Below are 16,713 nucleotides of genomic sequence, written 5' to 3' on the forward strand. Positions count from 1 at the left end.
AAAAGATGTAGAGTTCTCTTTATATGATGAACATATAGAACCTAGCAAAAAGAACCCTAAAATGGGTTTCTCATGCTTATTTGGAGACTTCAACTATAGCTCAGTCCCACAGATAAGAAAGCTAGCAATCCTCTTTAAGACAAAGTAAGTCAGCTATTGACTGACAGAAGTAAAAGAAAAAGGCACTTCTCCTTTCACAAGGAAGTATAGAAGACATCTCCACCTTTGAGAAAGGGCAGCACTAACATTTTGCTTATGATTTGAGGCTTCATGAAATCAGCTCTGACAGCCTAAGACTTAGCTCAGCAACAACAGGTTTGGGTTTTTAAAATTTGTTTTGGGGGTTTTCTTTCAAGTCCTTTAGAAATGATTTAAGTTGCCTTTGATTTGTTTAGCCTTGGTGTCCACATCTGCAGGAACTACAACTGTTTCTGCTTACACAGATGGAGTCTGCAAATGGGGACAGGAGAACTGAGATCACAAAGCAATTCAGTGGCAAGGACTAACAACTTTTCATGAGACCTGTCTGTCAGCTGCAGCCAGTATAAATTGCCAAGCCAGACACAACCACCTTGTCTCTCACATCCCAGTCTCCCAGTATGTCAGCAGCCCCAAAACCAACTGCCCAACAGAGAGTCTTTCAAAGTCATCCCATTCCCCCACCACACCAGGTCAGGGAGTGTCTGACTAGTCATACTGTTAGCATATCAAGGTCGGACAGCATCACAGAAAACAGTGGTTTATCTTCTCAGTTCTATTTTAAAAGTTTATGCTTTGCTTCTGTGCATATATTTTCTGTGAGACTGTAAATCCCAGTACCAAAAGGGATATTGCTCATCCCATGTTCTTCTGGACCTGCTAACTCCAAATGGTACCTGGCACTGGGAACTCATTTTTTCCCATAGGCTATGACTGGCCTGGTGTTAGCAGCAGCCAGGCAAAAACTCTTCAATTAAAGCACTGTTTTGGAAATGAAGGTTGAGACAATTACTTCTGCTAGTAACTACACTAGATTTAATAGTGACACAATGAAACCAAATAGATAACATAGTAGTCCAGTACAGACAAATGGCTGGCTCTTTGATTTAGCCTATTTCTCACCTTGCCTCTCCTACAATCATTCCTCTTGTAACGCTGTTAGTTCAGACAGGGCTCTAGCAATTCCTGCTGAAGATATTTTTGTACAGCGTGCTGTTAAACCAGTCAGTGAATGTGGGTATTTTGCCTATAGCTGGCACTCTGATTTTGTGATTGCTGCTAGCAGTATACGGCTTTAGGAAAATTACTTCTGACCTCATGTGCATGTTGTCTCATTTTTTACTTGCCCTGAGTGGAAGCTCAGAATGAAATCAGTTGAACAGAATAACTTTACAGCATGTAGATTTTGTCACAAGTATGGATTACAGGATTACAAAACTCACTCACTTCAAAGCACAGCTGGGATCTAAATGAAGCCTAGAGAAAATAGCTAGAACTCTGCCAGCCTGTAAAGCAATGGTGTCATTCTCTTATACTTTAGTATAAGTATATATGAGCTTCACTGACAAACAGATATACCCAATGGGCACAAAAAAAAATGTAGAGAGTTAGTGAGACTTGACTATTTCATAAGAAAATGTATTGCTTCTACTTATTTTTCCAAAGAGGCAAACATAAGATAGAAGAATCGAGAATTCTCCACAAACCATGTTTCTACTGTGATTTCCAGAAGAAAAGCAATTCAAGTAGCAGAGAAGACATATGATAAGATCCAAATGCAAACCCTATTTCTCTTTTATTTCTAGAATTAAATTTTAGTACTGCCAGCACCAAAAGTTCAGAAAAAAGGGGGAATGTGAAACCTAAAGTCTCAAAAATACAATTCCTTCTCCAAATATGAAAAAATAAGATGACAGTCTTCAGTGGTAGCATGACTTCCAGAATGAACACTTTATGGAAAACAATGTCAAGGTAATAGTAACAAAATTTGAAATTATTGTTAACATGCATGGATAGGAAATACAGATATAGTAACAGATACAAAAGAAACAACCTCTTTGAAACAGTCTTATTCACCCTGCCCCCTTCTTTTGCACATCCTATTTATAATAAATCCTTGATTTAGATCAAACTTCTTCCCTCACATGCTCCTTTCCCTGCTCTGCACTTCCCACTACATTCCCAGCTGAAACACCATCACATTCACTTAATGCCCTCTAGTAGCTTTCCAAACTTAATGCTTTGAGCCACCTTTTTTGCCTCATTCCTATGCAGATTTTGGGTGTAGACCACATCTGAAGGGGGGGGGGGGGGAATTTAAGGGGAAAGGGTAAGTGGGATGAAACAGCACTGCAGATGCTACTGTGACAAAACAACCCACTGTATACTCATATTTGATATCCTATGGTCACTTAATTTGGACTACAAGCACCTTTGCACAGGAAACATATTTTCCCAGATAGGTAAAACTTTGTGAAATGACATTAAAATATACACAGTAAATAGCACACTGCACTTACAATGTCAAGCATCCAAGAGCTAGTAAATGCCAAAAATAAGTTAACCCATGTAAACTTAATCCAGAGCCCATGGGCATATAGGTTGTACAGTATCATTTTCATCTAACAAAATAGAATATTATTTAGAAAAGCCCATAAGGCAACAACTGTTTTGATCATACTCTTTGCTACAGTCTCCAGCTAATCTCACAAACATTTATTTGCATTCATCCTACAAAAGCTGTTGTGCTGGTGATGCACAATTCAGAGTAAAGAGTAAGTATTAATTTGAAGTGCTCCTAACTTGCATGGCTGTTAAATTTTAGAGTACTCTACACTTCATGCATATTTAAAGTATAGTTTCCACCTGACAACACTGGGAGCATATTTAAAGTATAGTTTCCATATTTAAAGTATATTTAAAGTATAGTTTAAAGTATATTTACTCATATTTAAAGTATAGTTTCCACCTGACAACACTGGGAGCAGTAGCTCCTCTTCACTTACACAAATCATTTCACAGACAAGGAATAGGCTATTACTGCCACCTAAGAAAAGCTGGGTTTACGTGATTTGCTCATCTTCACTCATTACAGTGTGGCAGATGCAGGGATATAACTTTACTCTCTTAAATACTGTTGAACTGCTGTACACTCGCCTTTCGTTTTACTACCTGCCGCTCCACAACTCATTCACTGATTCTCCTAGACAAAGCCCCTCTTTCAGTACAGAAATGTTGCTCAGGCAATTTTCAAAGTATTCCTATAGTTGACTGGGATTTCTAAACACATAGCAGAATAGCTCTGGTCAGACAACTGTAGGGCTAGTGATCTCTGACATGTGCAGCACATAGTCTTCTCATCTGGATGTGACACAGTTGCTGTATTCCAGGAAAGCATATAAAGGAGAATCATAGAATAGTTAGGGTTGGATAGGCCCTTAGGATCATCTAGTTCCAACCCCCCTGACATGGACAGGGAAACCTCACACTAAACCGTATCACCCAGTTTCATCCAACCTGGTCTTGAACACCGCCAGGGATGGAGCATTCACTACCTCCCTGGGCAGCCCATTCCAGTGCCTCACCACCCTCACAGGAAATAACTTCTTCCTTATATCCAGTCTAAACCTCTGCTGTTTAAGTTTCAACCTGTTACCCCTTGTCCTGTCACTACAGTCCCTAATGAAGAGTTCCTCCCCAGCATCCCTGTAGGCCCCCTTCAGATACTGGAAGGCTGCTATGAGGTCTCCATGCAGCCTTCTCTTCTCCAGCCTGAACAGCCCCAACTTTCTCAGCCTGTCTTCATACAGGAGGCGCTCCAGTCCCCTGATCATCCTCGTGGCCCTCCTCTGGATATGTTCTAACAGTTCCATGTCCTTTTTATGTTGAGGACACCAGAACTGCACACAATACTCCAAGTGAGGTCTCACAAGAGCAGAGTAGAGGGGCAGGATCACCTCCTTCAACCTGCTGGTCACGCTTCTTTTGATGCAGCCCAGGATACGGTTGGCTTTCTGGGCTGTAAGCACACTTGAAGCTGGCTCATGTTCATTTTCTCATCAAGATTCCTGAGCCTAAAAACATACAAAGACCCCAAGAACTACTCACAACTTGATCATGGCATTGTACAACATATACAGTGAACAGCACACACCCACCTGCCTGTTTCTATTACAAGGAAGAACAGCTGAAGTGAGATGAGCAGCACCTGGGAAGCAAGTGTGTCTGTCATTGTTAACTGTTCTCAAGAACCAAACTTTCTGCAAAGAGGGCAGGGATTTTCCAGGTGAACACTCCATTTTGGCCCCTCTTCTTCACCTTTATAACCCTCACTAGCCTAATGGATGCAAGCAAGGCCCTGAAAGCTACTTCACCTGCGAACATCCAAGCCCGCAGCTGCGCAGAGGTGCCAAACTCACTGATTCAACTCCTTTCAAGGGTGAAGCGTTGAGGCGGATGACAGCCATAAACACATGGCTACTATTTAAACTTCACTGAAGAGACAAAAAAGCAAACCAATGAAAACCTCTCTCATCCTCTGGAAACAAGCGCTCTCACTAGCTGTACTAACCCTCCTTTAACATGGATTTTTGTCCTCCCCCCTGTGCCCTCTTAGGTACACCACCTGAGGAGTATAGGGGAACGGGAACGGGAACAGCCACAGCCAAAGAGCCCGAACCTCCCCTCACAGTCCAAACCTCCCAGGCACAGGACCCCGCATCACACACGTGCGAAGTAGGCGGAGCCGTCGCTCTCTGAATGGTGCCTCACCTTGTCAATCACAGGCTGCCCTATTCAACCGCGCCTCCGCCAAACGTCAAACTGACGAGTGGTGGGAGGGGCGCGGCCCCGATCCCTCGCGCTCCGATTGGCCGGATCAGCTGTCTGCTCACCCCCGCGAGGCTCCGCCTCTCACCGCTGAGCTCCGAATCCACAGGGCGGAGAGGAAAATGGTGCAGAGATCTCTCACGATCTGATTGGTCAAGTGCAAGCGTCATTCAAGTTAAGACTCCGCCCCCCGTGTGGGCGGGACAGCGGCTCAGCTGACTGATCACCCTGTGACAAGGTGGGGGTGGGCTGCATTACTGATTGGTCAGTTCCTGCTGTCACTCCTGCAGAGTCCTGCCTCACCGCCCTCAATCTCCCTGCTAATTGGCTGCGGTGCTTGCCTGTCAGCGCTCCCCAGGGGGTGGGGGCTCGGTGGTCTCGGTCTGACGGTGCGGCCCGGCGTCTTCCCAGCGGCGTCTCTTAGCGCGGCGGTGTCCGGGACTGCGGCGGACATGGGGTGCCGTGGCGGGGTGCTCTGGTCCCTGGAGGTGGCGGTGCTGGTTACATCGGCTTGTCTTGCCAGTGAGTGAGCGGCGTTCGGCCGTCGTGGGGGAGCGCTGGCCTAGCTTGCTGCTGGGGGTGGGGGAAACGGGAAGGACTGCTTGGCCGCTGCAGGGAAAGGGGCGGCTGCGCGCATTAGCGGGACCGACCGCAGCCGGGGGAAAGGGGTGCGGGAGCGATGTGGGTGAAGGAAGGCGAAGGAGCACGGACGGAGAGCCCTGTGCGGCCGCTGTAGGTGGGAAAAGACCCGGGACTTCTCCCACACGTATGTGCCTGTTTGTCTGTCTGTCTGTCTGTCTGTCTGCCGGCTTCAGGACTGAGATGTTAAAACTTAAACAGGGGACATTTAGATTTGATATAAGGAAGAAATTCTTTCCTGTTAGGATGGTGAGGCACTAGAATGGGTTGCCCAGGGAAGTTGTGAATGCTCCATCCCTGGCAGTGTTCAAGGCCAGGTTGGATGAAGCCTTGGGTGATATGGTTTAGTGTGAGGTTTCCCTGCCCACGGCAGGGGGGTTGGAACTGGATGATCTTAAGGTCCTTTCCAATCCTAACTATTCTGTGATTCTATGTGGGAGCAGAGGGCAGTCTTTTGCTGCACCTACCTGCTCCTTATTTCCACACACACCCCGGCTCTTCTAGAGGCTGTGCTTGAAGACTTCGCACTCCCTTTCTAGCATAGAGCTTTATAGAACGTGTTATGGAATCATAGAATCGTTGAGGTTGGAAAAGCCCTTTAAATTCATGAAGTCCCACCATTACCTCAGGACTGCCAAGCCACCACTAAGCCATGTCACTAAGGGCCTTATCTATGTGGTTTGTGAAGACATCATTATGTTACTTTGTACAGATTTTCATGTTTTGCTGATATGGAGCCTTTCTGTTACTTGTTTTGAGTTGGACTTGTGGTTGTACTTAAGGCTTCCAGGCCCCAAAAATAGTTTTCGGTCAGTATGCCTTAGTTTTTCAGTCCGAGCTCACAGAGGCTTTTGAGAGGTGAAATTCTCTAGAAGTACAACTTTGGCAAGGTGAAAGTCTGATTATGTATCCTGTGTGTGGGTGTGTAACAGTGTACAGGATTAAATGCATCTCAGAATTTACTCTCTAGACTTAACCACTTTTGTGGCCTAGTGGGACATTGTGGTCAAGCAGCTATAATGTATCTGAAGAAAAGGCTTGTGTTCTCAAGTTCAAATTCAGTTGTAATCCCTGAGATCTTGAACAATTCGAGCAAGGCAGTTTTGGTTGAGAAGGGTAATGCTCTAATTTTACCCATCCGCCTAAGCAGTCTTGTCCTAAGTTAAGCCAACTTGTCCAAAGTCACACGTGGGACTCTCTTACAGCCCTGTGGGGAGTGGACTGAAATCCTGCAGGCTGAGCAAAAATATTTGTAGCAATTTTGTAAATTCCTTCTTAAACAAATTGGTTTGCAAACACTTCTGTCCTTCAAAATGCTGGCTGATGCACTGTTGAAGTTGATAGCAGCTGATCCAATGAATGTATCAGTTTAAACCAAAGAATGCTTGAATCTGCTCCATACACATCTAGTGCTTTGGCCTTTTTCCTTCCTTTTACCACCCTTCCCTGACCTGCCTTGCAGTACTTTGTTCCTTTAGTATGTTTATCATAACATAACTCAGATTTACTGTCAACATTTGTATGCATGATCATGAGCCAGGCTTTAAAACAGCATCTTCAAGGTCACATTGGTTAAGTTATTGTTTAGGGAAGGTTATAACTGCACAACGCATCAGTTTACTACTGCATTATTTTTATAAATAGCCTTTAGATTTGCAGATGCCCTGGAAAACTATGATATGTAGCTGCTTGTATTGGTAACTGGTTTTCAGTGATCGTATGAGTAAATACCTTTATTTTCTGTACACTGTTATATATATTTTTTGGAGTATGCGGTCAGACTGATTGTATAATTAGAATTTCAACAGCCTGCAAATACTTACTGATTTCTGATTTTCTGAAAGTGAAAACCCAGCAAGAGAAGCATTGCAGACTGTGACTTCACACAATTAACTTAGGTCTACTACTGCATCCAAGGAAGAAGAATGTCTCACAATGTCATGTGATTGAGAAGGCAGAGCAGAGACACTGGAGCTGTTCTGCAGATGCCAGATTGTTCCTGGCAGTGCTCTTTTCAAGCCAGCACTGACAAAATGCTGATCCTCCTGGCTCTGGGTTCAGTGGCTCAGGCTGTTTGCATGAAAAGATATGGTAAACCAAGCAGTCCTAGAAGCAAACAGAGCTGTATTGATGCTGCTTGTGAGCTAACAGGATATTGGAGCCTGCCTGGCTCTCTGGCTCTGCTGAGAGTTAGTTCTACCAGGTGTGACCTCTAACACTGCTTGCAAGCTGCTAGTGAGTATGCAGAAGTGTACTGTGCTGTTGCTTGAGTAATTGTCCTGCTTTTGTTAATGTGGATTTGTATGTCCTTAGTCATTGCTGTATAGAAACCTTATTTTGCATGCTAGAGCATTAAAATGATTGGTTCACATTACTTGCATTACATAAACTGGTAGGTGTGAGAGGGAAGAAGAAAGAAAGAAAACTGTTTTTTTTCTGTGTTGTATAAGATTTCAAGAACTCTGATGGCTTTTTATGTTTGTTTTTCAGGTGTAAGTGGAGATGAATTTAGTGTCTTACGATCACCTCAGTCAGTTGTTTTTCGAGATGGAAGTTGGCCCATTCCTGGTGAGCGGATCCCAGATGTAGCTGCATTGTCTATGGGCTTTTCTGTTGAAGAGGTATGTTTCAGTTCTTGATTTTTGAAATGCCTCTAAAACAACAGACCTGCTCACTTAAAATGCAGATCTTCTGTCATGTGCTGGAATATAAAAAATATCATCGTATTTGTCTTGAGCAATGTGTGACTTATCAGAGTGTGGTTTCCAAGTCATATGAGCAGCAAAAGGCTGTGCTAACCAGCTAATTTGAATCATCAGCTTTAGAAGGAAGCATGCCTATGAGTCTTTACTGTGCTGTTGTTAATTTCCTCTGAGAGCGCCCCACATGCTGTATCCCCCCACCCATGGTCACGTGTCTGAAGGGCTGTGCGCCTGGGTACACTGAAGGTGGTAAGATTCCTTGGCTTGGCTGGGCAGGCATTTTGTCAGCTCAGCAAGCTTGTGTGCTGAGTGTAGATAATAAGAACCAAGTAGAGGAAGTAACCCAGAGACTTAAAAACTTATCTTGGGGTAGTGTTTTCCCAAATCAGGTTTTTGAATATAGCTGTAGTGATATTTGAAGTGGGGCACATGAGTAGGAGCCCTTGGATTGATTCTGTCTTGCCTACTGAATTTCTTGCTGGGCCTCAGCAGAGATGAGCAGCTTGAAGCAGAATCTTAAAGTGTGATACCCAGGTGTCTCTAGATACTCAAAGCTACAAGCTGAGATGTGCTCACAATGCTGGGGGGTGGTGGAGGCTGGTTCCCATTTTTTCTATACTGCAGCTAGGCAAAAGGTCCTTTAAGTCTGGTTTGAATGCAGGTCTGTTTAACCTGTGTCTTGGAATTTGTCAGAAAATACCTTGTTGTCAACTAGTTATACATTTTTGTCATTAAACTAGTAACACACTCTTATGAGTAGTATTCCCAAGAAGTCTATTTTGATTATTTTATAAAGAAAAAAACAATACATCAGATGGTATTGTGTGCATTACATGTAAAGGCATCCAGGAAAACAGTGAGGTTTGGCCCATTTTGAGCACTTAACTTTTGGCACACTGGTCATCCAGAGATATGATATGTTTATGGAAAAAAGTGTTTCAGTATTGACTCCGTGCCTTTGTCAAAGCATAGAATTCATTTGCTGTGATGGGTCCATAGCATCCTTTAGAAGTAGTTCTCTACTAGTATTATTTCAAATCCTAGAAGCAGGCAGGAAAGGAAGTGTTTTAATTTCTCTGTTCAGTGAAGCTCTGAAACTGAAAGTTACCAGCATTGTCACTAAGGCATTGATCACTGTCTAGGCAGTGTACCTTGGTATGGAGGATACCAAAGGGCCTAAACAGCTGTACATCAAGGCTGTAGTCTAGGAACATAACTTGGCAGTGCAGTAGGTGCACTATATATAATTGAGAATTCTTGCTGCATTACACTGGGGATTCTGAACAGCAGTCCTAAAATGCTTGTGCTAAAGCAAGATGAAATTGAACCTCTTTTTTTGTCCCTGATGGTTCTTTACAATATTTTTCTTTTGTTTCTTTGAGGTGGTACAGATCATGATGTCAATGACGTGTAGTTCTGAAATCCAAATAAATCCAAATAAAACAGTTTCCTAAAACTTAAGCAGATACATCTTTTACACAGATGAAGAAATCTGAAATAATTCTAAATGGATGAATTTGTATTTTGTGCCAGGTAGCCTGAATAAACTAGCCAGGTAGCCTTCACTGTGCTCTTACCAATATATAACTGCAGTAAGCTACTAAGGATCTTTTTTCTATGTTTTCCATGCAAATTTGTATGTTTTACATTAGTATGTTGCTGTTATGATTGATACTCCCTTCCCTTTGTGTGTGTGTGTGTCTCATTTCTTTCTAGTACTGAAAATATGAAGATGTTAGTGTTTTAATGTGCCTAAATCCTTTTCTGTGGTGTTTTGGAAAAGGTGTGGGATGTGTGGCTGTTTTTTAATTGTATCTTCACTTATTAAATATAGACTGTGATATATTGAATTTAATTATGGGAAATAACTCCTGATTATCCAGTATGTGTGATGCTTTCTCAGTGTAGACTTTATTATGAAGTTACTGGCACCTTTTAAACCAGCAATTTCTTCATGGTTGAGACAGCATTTTTTTAGAGGAGTTCTAATATTAACTTGCTCCCCCATGAAATTTCCAACAGACTGTCCTGCACAGAGATACTAACAAGATAGTTGTTTTGCTGTAGTTGTTGGGGAGGGGTCCTTGCTTTCTCACTTTGAAATACAAGTGGTTTTTTACTACATTCTAATAGGACCTTTCCTGGCCTGGCCTTGCAGTGGGTGATCTGTTTCACAGACCACGAGCTACTGTGCTGGTAACTGTGAAGGGAGTGGACAAGCTGGCACTGCCTGTGAAAGGGGTTTCTTACCCTATTGAGAATGTGAGTATCTACATTTGCTCAAAAAGAGGTTTTCTTATATTTCCAGACTTCTGTATTTAAGCAAATGATCTCCTTTTATATCATTAGGCCCTGTTTTATCAAAAATCTAACTAGATATTGTCTTCCAGGCTGTTCCTTTCAGTCTTGACAGTGTTGCAAATGCTATTCATACTTTGTTCTCTGAGGAGACTCCTGTGGTCTTGCAGCTGGCCCCCAGTGAGGAAGTGAGTATTGCTTCACTTCTGATTCCAGATGTTCTAAGTAATAAACCGCTTTCCACCTGTGACTGGAAACACTGAAAACTATTCTGGTGCTGTTCCTGCAGAGGGTATACATGGTGGGTAAGGCAAACTCTGTATTTGAAGATCTGTCTGTCACACTGCGCCAACTGCGAAACCGCTTATTCCAGGACAACTCTATTCTCGGCTCCCTTCCTCTCAACTCCCTCAGCAGAAACAATGAGGTAAATTTTTTTTTTAATCAGTGGGAGCTAAGAGCTAAGGAATTAAGCTTTTAGGTTTTGGGGGCTTGTTTTTGTAAGTTTATTGAAAGAGTAATATCCTTCTAGTGTATTTTGATGCTATAACAGACTTAACCTGTTGTAAAATACTGAGCCTTGCAACAAAATGAGACTTCCCTAACTTTGGTCTCACTAAAGGAAATACCTGTCTATTTCTTTCTGCCTCTTCCCCCAGGTTGACTTGCTTTTTCTGTCAGAACTACAAGTCCTACATGATATTGCAAGCCTGGTAAGGTTTTTTTGAAACACTTTCCCTGTCTTTTGTCAAAAACTTCAGAGATCTCCTTTAAAGGTATAGAAGCTGTAGCCAGGATATTTGGCAACCAGTGATATATATTCCAGTTTGTCATCAGTTGGCTGCATCAGTTTAAGTAATGCATTCTGAAGCTGTTTTCATCAGCCCTGTCATTGGTGGAAGAAAATGAGACCCTTAATCATTTGTAATTTCTTTTGTATTGTGTTCTGTGAGAACAGCGGGAATTCTGAGCTGGTTATTTCTCCATACCCAAACACATAGGAAGTAATTAATGAAGAATTTGCTAAGGCTTTCCTTCTTTTCTTAGTTAAGTATAGTGGTAGTTAAGAACATGTTCTTTGCCCTAGTCACAATTTCATTTCAGAAGATCACCATAACATTTCATCTGAAAAGACGGGGGTAACTTTTGTGGCATGAGTAGTGATGGCAATAGAAATGTTCCCATGGACAGGCAAACTTTTAATTCTTACAGTCTTTTTACTAAGAAGCTACTGATTTGTTGCTGTGGTTTAGGGTTTGTTTTGAGTTTGGTTGTGGGGGTTGGTTGTTTCTTTCTTTATGCTGCAGTCCTCAGCTACTTAAAATGAAAGAGGCATTAAGAACTGAAAGTTTACTTTAGCTGAAGGTCTGATGGAGAGAAATAAAGCTCTTGAGAAAATGAGGTAGGACAATGTGGTGTTTTGCAAACTAGAAATCGTGTAGTTAAAGTAGGTGGGAAGATACGAGCAGATTAAGAGATTTCAGAGACTGTTTTCTTGTGCAGGCAAATATCAGTGCCACAGCTTCACACCTGTAGAAGTGCAAGAACATCACTCCTGTCCTTTGAGATAATTTGGACTATATTGGTTGGGGTTTATGACAATGGGATAATACCTATTAGGTAAAATATTTCGGTACATGGACTACAGCAAGGTAGAAGTTGCAACCTACTCAGTTTTGCAAGGGCTGGCATCAGCAGAGGGATTAGTAGTATCTAAATATTATAGTTACGTACTTTTATTTTTTTCTCCAAATTTTATTTTTACAACAATTACAGAACAAGGACTCTGATGTGAATAAGTATAATGTTTCTTTTCAGTAGAGCTCTATATTACAGGTATATAGCCTCATGTTAGGAATAGATGCTGCATGCTGATCATCTTCTGTAGAACAGGAAAATTGTGGACTTCTAGTTAAGTTGGCAAAAAAATCCACTTCCTTATCAATATGGAATGTGACTGTGGAAAGTGAGGCTGGATTAGTCCCAGCAGCAAACTGATTTTTGTGAAATGTTCTTTTAAAGTAACCCGTGTATGATTTAATTTCTTTCTGCCCTCAATGATGTGCCAAAGCTGTCTCGACACAAGCACTTAGCCAAAGATCACTCTCCAGACCTGTATTCTCTGGAACTGTCTGGTTTGGAAGAGGTTGGAAAACGATATGGGGAAGACTCTCAGCAGTTCAAGGATGCTTCTCAAATTCTTGTAGACTCTTTGCAAAAGGTATGCTTCCTACCTAATGAGCAAAACTCACAGGAATAATAAGATATTTTTTTGTGTTGACTACAAGGAAGTTAGTTATTGACTGTTTTCTGCTTTGAATTATTACTTCATTAGTGATGGCTTGCCTGATGCTTTTGTTTGGTTTTCAAAATGCTGTTTGTTCAGTTACAAAATTGAATGTTGCAACTTGTCACTCTGGAAAGTGTTGACATGATTTTACAATATGTTAGATGTTTTGTGTAAATGAGTAGGGTTATATTGAAACATAACTTGGTATATTTGTTTTTCCTAAATAAATATCATGCATTTAAAACCAGCAGTAGGTCTTGCAAAAACCTGCTCTCAGAAATGTGGGAATCTCTTTATCTCAGGGTACAGTGGTTATTTTCCCCTTGCCCACAAAGCTGTACAAATCTGTATTTCCGAGCCTCTAAAATAACTGCTCTTATCTATCAATGTGCTCAAAGTAATTTTTTATCATGTAATTGTTAGATAAAATCTTTATTATGACCAGTCAATCTTGGGATTTTCAAAAGCAAGATGGAAAACTATGAAAGTGTGAATAATGCCAAATAAGTTTGGCCAATAAGCCAAGTAACTGTTTTCTCTAAACATTACTCTTTGTCCTCTTTGCAGTTAATCAGATGTATTTAAATACTAGACATATTAGTCTTCAGACCAGATTGAATTATTCAGGTTTATAATTTTTCCAGTGAAAGGTTGAGAACTGAAATATTTTGTTGAAACCGATAGACATACAATGGGGAATCTATGTGCTGATGGGCCTTTTGTGAAAGGGATGAAAGAATGAGTTCAGCCCAGAAAGCAGTCATAAGCTCCAGTTTCCTGAACAGTGTTTGAGGTAGTTTAAAGAGATGCTGTATACCAGGTGAGTCAGCACTTCCTGAGTGCAATTCTGAAATAGTGTTAATTTTTACAACTTTCCAGCATTATTCCTGAAGTTGATGTACTAAACTGTAAGACATCTTGCTAACAAAACTCTACTTAATTCCTGGCTACAGTGCAGGTTTCAAATTAAATCATTCTTGCTTTTCCAGTTTGCAGATGAGATGTTTAATCTGTATAGTGGGAATGCAGTAGTAGAAGTGGTAGCTGTAAAGGCGTTTAATTCTCCCAACATAAGGAAGACTCGCTCAATTCTCCAATCTTCACAGGTAGTAGATGCACATTTTTCTCTATCTCATTTGTTAGAAGTGATCCAAACTGCATCACTACTTCAGCTGAGCCTAACTTTTCTTGTAAGGACTAGACTACTAACTGATTTAGGCATGGGTGTGAAGAGGTCAGCTTCCCTGTCGTGATCTTCACTTAATCAGGTATTAATTTAGATTGAAGAAGGGCCTCTGGGGATCATTTAGACCAACCAACTGCTCAAAGCAGGGTTAATTTAGGAGTTAGATTGGGCTGCTCAGGTCCTTGTCCAGCCAAGTTCTTGAAAAGTCCATGGCTGGCAATCCCAGAGCCTCTCTGGAGAGCTTGTTCCAAAGCTTTACCCATTGTCACTGTCAAAATATTTTCCCTTATGTCTTGTTAGGATTTGCATGTCTGCTCTTTTCTCCCCAGTGCAGTAGCGCATGTAAGACCTGTCTCCCAGGTAGTGAGAAAATTGTTTTCCTTGACTTGCTGCCTACACTCCAGATGCAGTCCAGGGTAGAGTTGCCTGGCATCATCGCAGGGACACACTGCTGATTCCTGTGCACCTTGTCCACCAGGACCTCCAGGTCCCTCTCTGCAGAACTGCTGCCCAGTGGTCAGTCCCCACCAGCCTGTGGAGTTATCCTGTCCCAGGTGCAGGACTTTGTATTCGTCTTAACAAAATTTCATGAGGCTTCTGTCAGCCTGTTTTGGATTCCAGTAATGTCAGTCACCCAATCGCTTTTGCATTTTGTGCCCTAGCGTCAGGATTGTGTAGACAAAACTGCATCTCGCATATTTACATTGCTCAGATTTTTTGATGTAGTCAATGTGTTTTATATGCAAGCTAACTTTAAAGTAATACACCTTCTCTTTATTTCAGAGTGAATCAGACAATCCATATAACCTTGCCTACCCATATAACTACAACTACTCCGTAATCTTCAACATTATTTTGTGGATGATGATAGGTCTTGCTTTAGCTGTGATAGTTATCTCCTACAACCTCTGGAACATGGATCCTGGCTACGACAGCATTATTTATAGGATGACAAATCAGAAGATAAGAATGGATTGAACTGCACTCTGTTTCAGTGCAAGGAAATGATGAAGAGTAAGGTCTCCTTTCAGCTGTCTGGAAAACAAATATTCTGACATGGTTAATTGTGGAATTTTTTAAAGGTGTATTTATTTTTAAGTATTTTTTTCCCTCTTAAGCTTATTTTAAATGTCAGTAGTAGCATCAGATGGGGTTTAGAAATTGAAAACTGCTTGTTAAAAAACCCCAACAAACCAACAACAATCAATCCCCAAGGTAATTGTTATTAAAGTAACATCATTCCTTTTTTTTATGTGACATGAGTTTTTGAAATACCCTGTACTGCCTGTGACTGTGTGCAAACCAGATGAAATTATGATAGCAACATGTTGTTTGAAACTTTTACACTGGAAGATTAGAAACTATAGCTAAATTCTTGTGTTGTATATTATGAACCAGTTGTAAATGTTTGATGTAAATATTTATAATGGCTATATGTAACTTCAGAGAGGATAGTAATTATTCTTTAGTAATATGCTAAATATAGAAATATTTCTACAAGACTACAATGCTAGTGGCACAAATGGCATTTTGATTTCATGTTGGTGGCTCAGATGTGAGCTGTAGTCAGAAGGATCCTTTACCTAGAACTTGAATGATTTGGAGGTAAATAACACTAGTGTGGCTGGACTGTACAGTGGAGAGTCTATAAATACTGAAGTAGCACCAGTCTGATCATGGTCTCATATCATGTACAGTTGAAAGTTCCTATTATGACGCTTTATATTCCTTCCATTTGTGTTGATGTTATTATAAAAAAAAAAAATTCTTTTTGATGGTAAGAGTGGACCAACACTTGATTGAAATACACCTGGCTTATAGTCCTGCTTCAACCAGTCAATAAAATAAAGAACAGTTGTTCTTGAATGCATTTATTCTTTGTGGCTTCATAGGTGTAGCTACTTGTATTTACTATATGCTGAATAGAGTTTGTGCTGGCAGCCTCCTATATGTGACACTGGGCCCAAGTCTGTAACAGTTTTAATTGTCTTTCAGAAGCAAATGTTGAAGGAGCACCTTGTATGGACTAATTTCCCTAAACCAAATAATGAGCGTAGTTAAACCAAGTTAATATCTGTCCTGAATCTTTTGTAGAACTACCTACTTTTTTAGAAACTCATTTGCTCTTGTGGTAAAAGGAATTCTTCTGGACTACAGCAGTGTGAATGGAAACTGCTTTTTTCATCTTGTCGTTCTTTAATGTGCTTAACTTTCCTTACTGTTGGGAGATATTTGTTCCGCTACCGGAAAAGATCTGTTCATTGAATTAATTTGCCTTGTTTACTGGGAATGTCAGGTTTGGAGATACTGAAGTTGTTTGTATTGTGGTGATTCTGGCTACTGCTTCATGATTGGTTTGATTAACATGCTGCAGCTTTACCGAAGTCCAGGAAATCCAGTTTATTGTCTGTTACAATAATTTGAAATTAATTTGAATGGCATTTAATCTGAGTAAGTTCAATAGATAAGAAGAGTTGCTGTGCCAGTTTCTCTAATTATTGAACATCTCATAACACACCTGCACTGCTTTGAGAATCAAATCCATCTGACGGCCTGCTATGAAATCAAATAAAATACAGCTCTGCCATAAAGCTGGGACACCTTCCACTTGACCAGGTTGCTCAAGGCCCCATCCAATTAGAACACCTGTACTTTAGGGCAGATGGGGCTTCTGTAGTTCTTTACAGGGTTGCTGGGGATGGACTATTCATTAGAGACTGTAGCGACAGGACAACAGGTAATGGGTTAAACCTTAAACAGGGGAGGTTTAGATTGGATATAAGGAAGAAATT

The 16,713-nt window shown here is 41.2% G+C and overlaps 1 protein-coding gene across 1 annotated transcript; it reads left to right on the forward strand.

Moving 5' to 3' along the window:
* Positions 1-5,144: 5,144 nt before the first annotated feature.
* Positions 5,145-16,305, forward strand: ATP6AP2 (ATPase H+ transporting accessory protein 2). Its single transcript, XM_005151729.4, has 9 exons — positions 5,145-5,328; positions 7,936-8,066; positions 10,281-10,409; positions 10,538-10,633; positions 10,735-10,872; positions 11,105-11,158; positions 12,517-12,666; positions 13,725-13,841; positions 14,705-16,305. The coding sequence occupies exons 1-9, from the start codon at positions 5,259-5,261 to the stop codon at positions 14,897-14,899; spliced, it is 1,080 nt and encodes a 359-aa protein (XP_005151786.2). The 5' UTR covers positions 5,145-5,258; the 3' UTR covers positions 14,900-16,305.
* The last annotated feature ends 408 nt before the right edge of the window (positions 16,306-16,713 follow it).

Source organism: Melopsittacus undulatus, chromosome 2 (genome assembly GCF_012275295.1).
Source record: "Melopsittacus undulatus isolate bMelUnd1 chromosome 2, bMelUnd1.mat.Z, whole genome shotgun sequence".
Taxonomy (NCBI): Eukaryota; Metazoa; Chordata; class Aves; order Psittaciformes; family Psittaculidae; genus Melopsittacus; species Melopsittacus undulatus.